The sequence below is a fragment of the Polyodon spathula genome, chromosome 14 (genome assembly GCF_017654505.1).
Source record: "Polyodon spathula isolate WHYD16114869_AA chromosome 14, ASM1765450v1, whole genome shotgun sequence".
In the NCBI taxonomy this organism is placed as follows: domain Eukaryota; kingdom Metazoa; phylum Chordata; class Actinopteri; order Acipenseriformes; family Polyodontidae; genus Polyodon; species Polyodon spathula.
The window spans coordinates 37,441,462-37,454,474 of NC_054547.1; the positions used below are offsets into that span (position 1 = coordinate 37,441,462).

Sequence of the window (13,013 nt, forward strand, 5' to 3'; positions counted from 1 at the left end):
TGTGAACCCCAATGACAATTACAGAAATTCCACAGTTTTATCACGATAGCCTTCTTGAATCAAATCTGAATTTTCTTAAATATCCAATAGGGTTTATATTAACCAATTCAATGTCAGTTACGGGAAACGCTTAGTTGAAGTCACTACTGCTCAAGGGGGTGCCACCAATTACTGAATCTAAAGGTTCACATACTTTTTCACACAAGAATATTGAATGTTGAATCATTTGTGGAAATGTTGAAAAAGTATCATGTTTTGTGTCATTTGTTTAATCTTTATCTATTATTAGGACTTAGGGATTAGGATCTAAGAACATTTTAGGTTTGAAATATGTAAAAATCCAAAGGTGTTCACAAACTTTTTCCGGCACTGTACATCTGCATTAAGGGTTGTGCAGGCCCTGAGCTATGTTCAGCAAACATGTGGCCGTGTAAGCAACATGCATGCAGGACAAGCTACCCATTTAGAAGCTGTATTTGATTGCACAGCTGTCCAGCTTTAATGCCGTGTAAAGCCCAAAAGGCACTAACAGAAGAACTTGATTCAGCGGCTAATGTCAGTGAAGGTAAAGTTCAACTCCTAGCATGCAATCATGCTCACACTTCTGCTGCCTGCAAGGGCCAAGTGGTTGCTTTATTATTCCAGTGATAATGGAACAGGACTGGTACTGCTGGATGCAGTACATAGTGCTCCTGCACAGAGCCAGAGGAACAACCACACTGCATCACCAACCACGACTACATTACAAGCTTTCTTAAACCTCTCCGACAAGCCACCTTCCAAGATGAAACAAATGAAAAATATGCTGTTGCAGCTCTATTTAAAAAAATATCAGCTTCACTTTCTGTTTGTCATACTAGATTATTATAAAAAATACATACAGATGCAAGCCTGACCATGTCGTTAAAAAAGCACCCTGCATTTTCATGTGCTGCTCACAAAAAAAAAATAAAAAAACCAGCCACACAAACACTTCTGCTCAATCACCCCAGAGAAAAACACACTCACTATAGGACAGCATGGTGTCTAGACTGCTGAGCTCTTATGCCACAAGTTCAAGTGTCAGCAGGGGGGTTATGAGGGAATGTCATGGGAGGAGGGGGAATGTGCAGAGGTACACTTTAAACTTACCCCACACCAGCAAAGCTAGCATCTGTACTGACTCCTGCTAAGCAACTGGGTTTGTTTTTATAATTCATTGGACATTAAATACATGGGTCATCTCCAGAAAAATAAATGATTTTCTGTATAGTTAATTTGGAGCATAAAAGAATCCTGGCAGATGCATGAACCAAAATGATAGGAAACAACACTCTAGGACCGCTACTGGATTATATCTTAGAGACCAGAGACCTAGGATTAATTAAGATACACCACCCCCTCTCGCCACAAGAAAAAAAAAAAAAAAAACACTGTAGAAACTCCTGTGATCTCTCCAGAGCTACAGTACAGTGCTGTCGAGTAACTAACCCCTAACCCCGTAAGAGTTTTCACTTTGCATTCCTTGCGGTTCTGCAGTAATTGCAGCTAACGGCATCAGCAGCAAAACGAAAACATGCAGAACCTGCGTGGGAGAAGATAAAAATGCACATGAGGCAGCTAATCCAACCAAGTTATCAATGCTCAACCAGAAGCGAACAATACACAGCCAAGTGCCAAATTGGAGCAGGTTTTTAAGCTAAATCAAGCTTACAAGCGAGCAATTTTGTTCATAAATCACTTATAATCTCTAGGAACAAAAGATGCTTAGTCACACAGCACAAGGAGGTCTGCTAAATGAATGCAGGGGTGGGCCTGTGGACGTGGTGCAAGGTTGTAGGTTGTTGATTGAGTGTTGTAAACACTTTATAATTACCATGACCTCTTAATTCTGTACATTTAAAAAGTTATATTTAAAAAAATGTATCTGTGGAAGCAATTAACATGTTTTATTTTTTTTCTTGCTTACTTTTGCAGTCCTTTGAAGAAACTTATCGGCAAGATTTCTGGAATCGATTGCGCCAGGCTTTGAAGTCGAGGTTCCACCATTTTCAGTACAAGCTGAAACTTAAAAAAATTAAAAATTAATTTAAAAAAGCACTGCAATTATTTTCAAAGGCTTATTTTGCTGCAACACAGTACTATTCAACCACTGCTGCACCTTTATCAAACACTTCAATAACAACACAGATATATCTTGCAAGTGCTATTTTAAAACTTCTGATCACATTTGCCCCAGAATTACCCTTAATGGCCCTAGATAGCAGAAGGACTTCTTTTACAGCTTCAGTAGGTATAATACACCTGGGTTCCAGTAGAATCTGAACACATTTTATTGCCAGGGAAGCTCAAGGCTGCCAGGAGTACTCATTTCAAGGCCACGCTGGAGATACAGTCCAACACATGCCGTTCATCTTCCAGAAACATCGAAACACAGAAGATTATGCTGTTCAGAACGTATTTATTTATTTACTTTGTTTATGGCCCGCAAACCTTGAGTTTCAAGATTATCTTTTTATTGACACAGATTACTACATAAAAAGACAGAGAGTCCTGCCCTGCAGTAACCGTGGAAAGACGTACAGGACTTTGTTAAGGGTGCTCAGTTAGGGTTAGAGACAAATCAGCTACTGTAGACTGCTTGAATGCACCATGCCGGGACGATACTGTAAAATTCACACTTACAGGTCACAATCCCAGTTCCCTTGTAATCAATTCCAACAGGTCATTGATCAACATTGCAATTGGAGGAATTCTGTTAAAATGAGCTTCTCACAACAGCGACAACAAATTACTTCAATATAAGTCACAGATGGTCAATTAAATTGGCTTCAAATGAAAACAGCTGAGCAGTCCCAACAATTACTATGTCTCTAAAATATAAATTCCTTCAACAGGAATTGGGAATTGAAAAACCGGAACCACAAGGAGGTTAAGTGACTTGCTCAAGGTCACACAATGAGTCAGTGGCTGAGCTGGGATTTGAACCCGGGTCCTCCTGGTTTACAAGGCCTTTTCTTTAGCCGCTGGACCACACAGCCTGATAATGCTGCAGTTCACACTATATTAAGGATCCAATAACGGGAATAAATGAAACCAAGCCATCAAAATCTGCTGGTTATTAACATATGCTAATTACAATACAACAGATGTTTATGTCAATTATTCTAATTCTCATTGTCGGTACATTAAGAAGGTCTCTTAATTCCACTTACATTTAAGAACAAACTATTTATTGCCAGTTAATAAAATTGATCACAAAACACACAATTATAAAAGGTATGTATTTATTTATATAAACTGATCCCCAACTAGCCTCTATTTGAATGATACTCTGTAAAATCACGGAAGTGTGCGTCAATAGCAATGCGTTAAATTTGATATTTAAAATCAAACATGTTCTTGGAAAGTCATGAGAGCAGATGTTAAATGGTATAACATGAGAAAATACACTATATTTAACAAAAGTAAAAAAAAACAAAAAAAACACAAAAGCGGTAATCAAAAATATATTTCTCAAATACACAGCCATAGTCCTTATTGTTGGAAAACATGGATCGAGAACTGATTAGCAGTTTGCTATGCATGTGGACTGGCAGAGCTATACTGGTGTTCTTTTCTGAAAGGAGACTAATATTGCAGATAGCAGACTGTTTGGTTCAAATCGCATGTATTGATAGAGACATTGCGTCTACAAGCTTCTTGCCCAACATTGACTGCAAGCTAACAAGATAACAATGCTGTGGACTACAATTAGCACAGGCTCTAAAGACTTCAGAATATACAATAAATTAACAGAATAATGTGTTGTACCTTTGCTATTGGTTAAGTGTCAGAGAAAGTGGAGGTGGACCATCTACACAGAAGGGTATTTAATGTCATGCAAACATTGTAATGATGAGTATTTTGTTTGTCTTGTACCTGGGACCAGACTCCCTGCATATTTCAATAAAACTAACAACTGACTGAAGAAAAGGACTCTTGAATCTACTTAATCACCACCATTTTTTGTAAGTTACTTCACTTATGCTACTTCTATTCTGGAAACTTGGTTACATAAAAAAATAATAACAATTAATACCACAAATATTACCGCAAGCACTGAACAAGACTGAACAGCTCATCCTCCAAGCACAATTTCAAAACAAACAAAAATAATTCTTTACAAAGTGTTGCATTAACTAGAAATTGTTGAAGACTCAAAACACCATTATAGACAACTTGAAGATGAATTCTCTATTACAGAAATCACCAATCACACATGTATAAGGAGCAACAACAGCTTAGTATGAGGTTTTTTAGGGGGGCTTTCAATAACACCTCCCCCAAGGAATAGTTAGCGAGTCGAGCACTCCATTCGTGTTTGGATAACCATGTACAGTTTGCTGGAGAAACAGAAAACTCACGCCGAACTGAAGCACTTTTGTTAACAACATCCGATCATAAAAAAAATAGATATTTTCAGGTATAACGAACTTCAACAGAATCTTTTTGCAATACAGAGGCGGGGAAACTCCCAGGACACACAGGGTGGCGTGCAGATAGCCGACTACAGCAACACCCACATCTCAATAAATTGATCTCTCCCTCATATTTTGTGAATATTAATGCTTCAGTGAAAGCAAGTGAATCAAGAGAGACATGCAACTGCAGGCTGCAGGTGGAAATGGGTTTTTGAAAATGAATTAGTTTAGATTACTAAAACGAGCACAAAAACACCCAACTAAACTGACGGGTTCCTTCCAATGACCTGCTGTCTCTATATTCCATTTTGATAATGGTACTGCATCAAAGCCCCTTCAAAGCAACACATCTAACTGCCTACAAAGCTACAATTAATAACCACCAATATAAACAATAAAAGATGAATGTATAAACAATGTATTCATTTCTTAGCAGGAAGAGAAGAGAAAGTGCAAATACTAACAATATAAAGTTATCTCTGTCCTTAAAACTATGACACACTTCATATTGCAGTAACCCATTAGAAGCCAATACTTTACTTACATATTATCCCGAGCATTACTTTTAAACTGATTGGCTTCAGTTTATGTACAGCTGTTCTGCTAGTTGCCATTTCCAACTGGCAAATCACCACATATTAGTTTATAATGTGCTCCAGCGCTGCTCTCTGTTTCTTTACTCAAGGGCTACGGTTACACTCATTAATTCCTGGTTTATTTTTTGTGTGGATTTGGGTAATCCGTGGCCCTGACCCTAGTGCACTTTATTTTTCACATGCTCAGTTTAGTCCTTAATATGCAGTAATATGTATATATTAAAAGCAGCATTTAAAACTGCAGGTCTTCCGTTAATCCATCAGTGTGGAGTTAAAACAGGCATCAGAACGACTGAAAATAAATAAATGCACATCAAATCAATCAATATAGAGAATCAATCAAAGTCATTAAGACTGGTCAGCAGCATGCAGCAAGTTTTTCAATGACAGCAAATCACATTGTAGCAACATTAATATCCCAACAAATACATTCGTAAATAAATATATTTACTGTAGCATTGATTTTTATATGTTTTTTATATGTTTGAATAAATGGGTCTCCCCCGTTCAGTAAATGTCAGTATATCAGAGGAATGAAACTGTAACAATGTACAACAAGCAAAAAGCTTGCATGAAAATGTCATTGCATATCCTTCAATACAGCCACCTCCCCTCCCTCTCCTTGTGAAAGTGACTGTAAAATGCAAACAAAACATTAATGGTGTAAATAATAATAATAATAACCATTTTTATATAGCGCTTTTCCTAGTGGACCACCATCGCAAACCACTTTACAAGATACAAGACTGGGTGTGTGAACTATGCATCAGCTGCAGAGTCACTTACAAGAACGTCACACCCGAAAGACAGAGCACAAGGACGTTAAGTGACTTGCTCAGGGTCACACGAGTCAGTGGCTGAGCTGGGATTGGAACCGGGGACGTCCTGGTTACCAGCCTGTTTCTTTAACCACTGGACCACACAGCCTCCTCTAAAATGGTGTTTTTCCATGAGCAGAGAGGTAGGCAACAACTGCACCCAGCATTCCTTCAATATTATCGCTCTTCTGAAATCCTCCAATAAAAGGCAAGTATCGTCCTTTCTTGGTTACGACAATAGGCCCTGATGTCAGAAGATGATGCTGGTGGTCTAGTAGTCATTCTGAAAACAGAATACTGCGACATTTACAAAATTAGACTTCTACAAATACCCTTGTTACTGTAACGTTTCTTTTTTTCCAGGAAACTACAAGCTGCCAGCGTCACACGCTTAAAACGGTCAGAAAAGACTTTCCACAAGTTAAGGCTAAATGCTTCCTTTCGGAAACACAAATTATCAACAAACACATCCTCTAATACCATGTGTTCTCCATGCTGTCAAGAGATTCCCGAAAGGATTTGAAAGACTGAACCAGAAAAAGTTCACATCACCCCCCCACCCGGCTGCTAAAGCCTGCCTCAAGACTGTCCTTTCAGGCCTCTGAATTCTCCTACGTTTCTAAGAACATAGGATGATATTATTTTATAGTGTGGCTTTGCAACTGGTTGTTGTCCTGTGTTTCAGAATAGTAGTTTTGTGTTGTATAATCTATATATGAGTGTCTCGCCACAAAAAGCACTAACTCTAAATTTGTTGTTGTTGATCCTCTGGTTCAATAATTAAAAATACACTAAATTCTATTTGTGATCTCCCTTTTGTCTTCAGTAATACACTTTATGCTTTTTTGCATGACACGATCCACAGTACTTGGGATAAAAGACATTTTATGGTAGCTATGGTCTTTCAAACGACGCATTGCAACTTTCTAACCCCCGGGAAGGGTTCACATGCAACCCACCCTCTCCGACTGCTCCCAAGACCACACTTCAACAACACTCACTCATCAGAACACTTATACAGCGGTGCAGGACAATGAAATTGCATCCATCAGCTCCTTTTCACATCCAGCCCAATTCCAGACCACACCTGAGCAACCCAGTAAACCCAGGCCCTCACCCCCCCTCCCCCCCACACACCCCTCCGCAGCAATGATGTCACCTAAATCAAAGCTGCCAGTGAGGAAACAGGAGTTTACATTATCGGAGTCCTGCTTTTGCTTTCCAACTGTCAGCTGCAACTAATTGTACAGGCACGGAGAGCAATGTTTAAACCTATTAAAATTAAGAAACAGGCATTTTAAATTACTGGCATGCTCAAATTACGAAAGAGCATTTGTTTGATACAGGTTTTTTTTTAGCAAAAAAAATGTGGATTTGCAACAAAGAGCACTGGGTGTTTAAGAATAAAAGAGAAAACTTACTGGCATGCGTGCATACACATTTCATTGCAGGAAAGGAGGACCGTATAGGATAAGTGAAACTCGAATTGTGTTCCAGTTTTAAATATATAAAAATTATTGAGTGCACACAGTCGGGTAATGGAACATTTCAGAATTTGTGATTACCAAAGGGCAAAAGAATTTGAAAACAGATGCTAACTGAAAACTGGCAAGTAAAATGTTTAGAGAAACTCAATCATTTTTCTTTGACTACCAAGGATTTCATAATCTGTCAAAAAAGCAACAAATTCTCTAGGAAACTTTTGTTCAAATTCACCTGTTTCCAAAGATGCTTGAATTAGACCCAGCTGAAAGATGCCATGTGTGAATAATAAAAAATTATACAAATAAAAGAAAGTGGGTTTTTGGGTTAACAAGTACAAACTGATTAATTTTGAAGTATCTCTAAATATCGTACTCAGAATGCCTCAAGTCAGACTTGGACCAGGAGAAGAGCGTACTTTTAATCTTGGAGCTTGCAACACAATCGCTTCTTTCATCTGCTACTTTCATTCAATTGTTTCATGTTCCAAATCAGAGCTGACATTTTGGGACCAGTTTCAATATTATGCTGGGCCTGTCACTAGCAATTAATGAATCATGTACAGCAAAGCTATGTGGAGATCTTCTGGTATGCAAGCACCAACACATCCACTCCCAGGCTTGCAAGTAAGAGGAGAAGAAAAAAATAAGAAAATAAAAAACCCCCACACACCATATTCTCAGTGTTTTTATTAGAGACGCTCTCATGCGTAAGGTAAATGATCTATTTGTACTAAAGCAATAGCAGAATATCAAATCCTACTTCTTTCCCACTCTGTAAACAACAAATTGAGTTTTCTTTGTTTTGTGCATTGTTTAAAAAATTATTATTATTATTTGTTTTTTTATATATATTTACATCAATGAATAGCTAACAATTATTCCCCAAATATAAAACTCCAATGCATTGTTTCATTACTATGAAATACGGGTGCCAACATATCCCTTTTGCAAGAGCAGATGATGTAAATAATACAGAAAGGGTATAAGACTCCTTTAGCAGAACAGTTTCACCCAGTCCAGGTTTTACTATGAGCTTGATTAGCCACAGTGTGTATGTTACAAGCTCAGGCATGTCTTAGTAAACACAGTAAAACCGGGAATGAATCAAATTGCTATGCAACGGAAGTGTTATTTCCATTCCTGCAATAACTATTATTATAAAGTATATTTGCTATTAATAACCAAGCTAATGCATATAGATCCTTATTTTTGTCCAAACACAAATATCATCATCAAGAAATATCACTGGCACCCCCATTCCTGGCACAAACTAGCTCGGCTGATGGAAATTATCTAAACACAGCAGTTGTGTTCCTTCATTTATGAATTAATCACTTTTTTTTGTCTAAACCAGAGCCAGGTGGTTTCAAGTCTCTTGGCAGAGGGAGTTGAGCTTGGATGTGCTTCAGAATAAGGCTGAAATCAGGACTTTCCTTCATATCGAAATCTCTGGAGACACTTCATTCTCTCCTGGGAGTAAAAGGCTGAGAGCGATTCTCCCCCCCCAACCACCCAAAAAAAAAAAAAAAAAGGTTTTGCTCAGCCATTGCATCACCCTTCTAACTCATGAAACAAAGGCCGGAAAGACTGAGATCACCCTGCGATGTCACTGTGTTAAATCAGTGAAAATCTGGGAATAACAAAAAGGTATCAAGCAATATCAAGTGCACTTTATCTACACACCAACACGTCCATTTTTTAACCTCATTGATAGTTGTAGCAGGATTTTCTCTTAAAATGTACATTATTGTAATAGCAGACAAAGTAAGGGTGAGTAACTGTAGACAAATACTTGGCTTTGAAACAGTATAAACTGGCTGACCTATTCATGGCTACTTCACACTTCTACTTGATACAATTTTTTTTTTCTGCATGTAATGCCTATAAGAGAATGTCTGACCATTGTATCCAACCTGATACCTTTAACCACTAAAAATCCTCAAGGAGGATTGGGACGAGTTGCTAAAAACATCACTGTGTGAGATGTGTACAGGTTACTCCACTACAAAGTGGTGCGATTATGACCCATCAGGCTTACCTGCTATGTTGAGGTTTAACTTCTTCATGCTGCTATGAAGCAGACTGGATCCTGGCCCATCCTTGTCACCGTCAAACCGTGCCTCAGTGATGAGACCCGGACTGCCTCCTCCTTCTACTGTAATGCTGCCTGGAGCTGCACTGCCCGCCCGCTCACTGAGGCCACCAGGGGCATCAGATTCACTCACAGTCTCCCCCTCCTTGTCTGGCTTAATAACCTGTACAAGACCAAAAAGCATTAAAACAGGAGAAACGTACACTGAAAGAAACAGGTCTCTCACCCAGGCTCATAGAGCAAGTAGCAGAACAAAGAAAAAATACCACTACAACTTATTAAAATGACTTATACTTATAATACATTAGCAGTTGCCAGGACTAAACCAGCTTGTCGGCTCCTGACAGAACTGCAAAGTAAAATAAAATCGAATATGCAATCGGAAAAACACAGTAAACCTGCTACTATTGACCAGCCTGGCCAGTTTCCGTCAGTCCCTTTTTAAGTCTGAAACGTCCCTCTTTTATAAAATTGACTAGTCCTGTATAAAGATCCCTTTACTGTTCTCTGTCTACTTCGGTGGTTATGAACTTGAGGGGGTGGGGAGTTTGGGGGTTGCACAAGTCCTGTGATTTCAAATAAGAAAAACATTTCTACAAATACCCAATATTTTTGGTTACAACCAAAAAGCTTTTATCCTTCATTGCTGTTTAAGTACCTATTCCCCTGTGCGGTCTGCCGCTATGTTTTAACACACTTTTGAAAAGCAGAGAACTGCACACCTGGGACAAAGCACACACTGTTCAGGAAATGGTCTGCAGCCAAAAAAAGCAATAGAAATTTCCACAGTTAACTGGAGTTACTGGCAACAAGCCCTTTTTTTTTTTTTTTTCTTCCCTCTTCATTAAAAAGCCATAATTGGAACTTGTCACATTAAGAACAATTTATGGAAGTTCTCCTGGTAGATATACAGTACACACACCAGTGGGAACTTCCTCATGGGGGTGTATCCCATCCTAGTGTCCAGATTTATTTATTTATATAACGGGAGAGGAACTTCTGAAGCCCAGCAGTGACATTTCAACAAAGCCTTTGAAATAGGATTTTTCTCATACTGTACAGAGTCTGTGCTGCACTAACCCCAATTCTGAGAGAAAAAAAAAATTGTGCACAAGAAACACAAATACTAGGACACGCTGCATATAGGTGTGCTGATATAATAAACTCCATGCTGGCACATGAAAAAGATTGAGGTGATAATGGAAATAAAGGGATACAAGGGCTTTTGGTTAAACTTTGGTCAGGGCATTTAGCTGGACCAGCTTGGTCCCCTGTGCCTCTCACAAGTATTATAGTTTTCTTTTTTTTTTTTTTTCTTTTTTTGTTTAAAAAGCGAAGATCTGGATCGTTTCACACTTTGACGAGGAACAACGGAAACGTAATTCCTTGATGATCAGACTTACACTTAGTACTGTAAAAAAAAAAAAAAAAAAAAAACGAGACACAAACTGTACCTTTTTTATGGTGTTTGGTCACATGAAAAATACCAGAAACCAACAGTCCACAAACACCAGAAACAAGTAGCTGACAAGTTGCTGCTGTTATGTAGGAAGTAATTGAAGCAGTATGTGGATGCTGATACTGGTCTGCAGTTCTCTTCTACAGTGCCTGCCTGTCCCCTCCCCACACAGTGGGATTAGTTCTAAAGTAGTGTTTTGTAACTCCAGAGGTAAATAATTCTGCATCGGAACTAAAATCTAGGGGTGGGATTAGGCTATTTGGGAGTATGAAGTCTAGACCTTGTGCTTATATTACAGCATAGTGTGAAAACATACGGCTGAGTGGTGTGAAAATTGCATAATAATGCAATACAAATCATAATGGATAAACTATTCTATAGCACTGCTCTATAGTAACAATGGATCAAAATAAAATAAACAAGCGCTGGATAAAATCTTTTCTGGTACATACAATCCTAGTGCCTCTTGCCTTAATGGACAGTACAAAGACTGAACACTTGGTTGATATGAAAAACGATATACTTGTACTCTTCACCTGTAAATCCTGCTCAATAAAGTAGAGCCTTTGGTTGCTGTGCTCCAGTGTTTTGTAACATTGGGTGCATCTACCAACAAGCTGAAGGCACTCACTGAACAGCCTTTTAAATGCAAAGGCCGTTTCAATGAAGACTGTTGTACAGAATTTAAAGTCCATGTGGAAAATAACTGCCAAGCTGTTCCTATTACTTGAGCCATACCGTACAAATTAATAAAAGAAAATGTGGGCACATTAATTGTGTTAATTGATTTAAAAGCACACTTTCACACAAATACTATCTCTAAAATATCAAGTTAAACCAGGATAAAAAAAAGCACCTATGCAAAGTTCTTGGATTAAAATAAGACAATGTACACTGTATAGATACATATTTACCGTGTGTTATGTATCGCTGTGCTTTAATGGAAGCGGGCAGACTTGACACGTCTTTAGCGAGGGTTTTTTTTTTTTTTTTTTTTTTTTTTTAAATATAAAACTGGAAGAGTTTGGTCTCCACCTTGGCATATCACAAACAATTTTGTTCTGCTCAGTGCCCTCTGAAAAAAATTATGAAAGCCGACTGCAAAGTTATGGAATAAATATCTTAGGTCATTTATGGAACTACAGAACCAGTTATTGTGTGGCAAGTTGATGGTAAATGAGGGAGTCAGGCTGAAAAGACCGAGTTTATTAGGGAAAGGTGCCGGGGACCAAATACTGGCTGCATAAATATTACAGAATTTTGGGAATCGAGGTTTCCAGCGTGTTTGTTTTTTTTTCTTTTGTTAACTTGTGTGGGAATGGGGGGGGGGGGGGGGGGGATTGCTGTTGGAAATGTTACTTCTAAAAGAAAACATTTAATAAGATGAAACGGTTTTGACGTGTCATTCGCTATGTGGAAAATAAACTGGTCAAGTTTGCAGAGTCCAGTCAAATCGGATTTGCATCTCCGCTACGGTGAGGGTCAATGTATTTAAGGAGCCAGATTTAGAGCTGCTTTAAAAAACAAAACAAAAAGAGACCACCCTTAAACCCCTCTGCCGCTTTGAAAGAAATCCAATCTGAATATAAAAAGCGTCTGCCTTGCAGGTTAGGAAACCATTTACACGAGGCAGGCTACTGCTACATGCTGTACCACCAGCAGTGCTGTTTCACAAACAAATATCAAAACCGCTGTCTTTGTAGATTTTGTTGAGTCAAATGTAAACAGTGCAACACCTTTTAACAGGCCCCACTTATTTTTACACATTTTGTAGAAGTTTTCTGTATAGGACTTTACATTTGTGATCTCAACCGTGATGACGTATTACCAACTTGTGGAAATGTGTGCGAGTTAAAAACCCTTGAATTGAAAGGTATCAAAAATAGTTAAAAAAGTTATTTATTTAACCCATTGTGACCGATGAGGTCCCGGAAATACATTCTGAAGTCACTGTCTATATCTATCCCTCTATTAATAAATGAATTCTTGACAGTACTCGAAAATTATTCAACCAATAATGTTACATAAAAGGCAAATGTTTTCCTTTTATTTATTTTTTTAATGTTATTTAAAACCAGTATGATATATTATATACATTTAAAAAGCAGATAGCATTTCCGAT

At 38.2% G+C, this 13,013-nt stretch overlaps 1 protein-coding gene across 2 annotated transcripts in view; it reads right to left on the reverse strand.

Annotated features, from left to right (window-relative positions):
• LOC121326805 (DIS3-like exonuclease 2) overlaps positions 1-13,013 on the reverse strand; it is an 82,369-nt gene that overhangs the window by 55,256 nt on the left and 14,100 nt on the right. The window contains exons 6-7 of one of the 2 annotated variants that reach the window (XM_041270325.1): positions 9,379-9,595; positions 1,949-2,040 (exon numbers count right to left, since the gene is read on the reverse strand). In XM_041270325.1, coding sequence (XP_041126259.1) covers positions 1,949-2,040; positions 9,379-9,595 — 309 coding nt within the window. Of the gene's footprint in view, positions 1-1,948; positions 2,047-9,378; positions 9,596-13,013 lie in introns of both variants that reach the window. The other variant, XM_041270323.1, reaches the window with a different exon arrangement.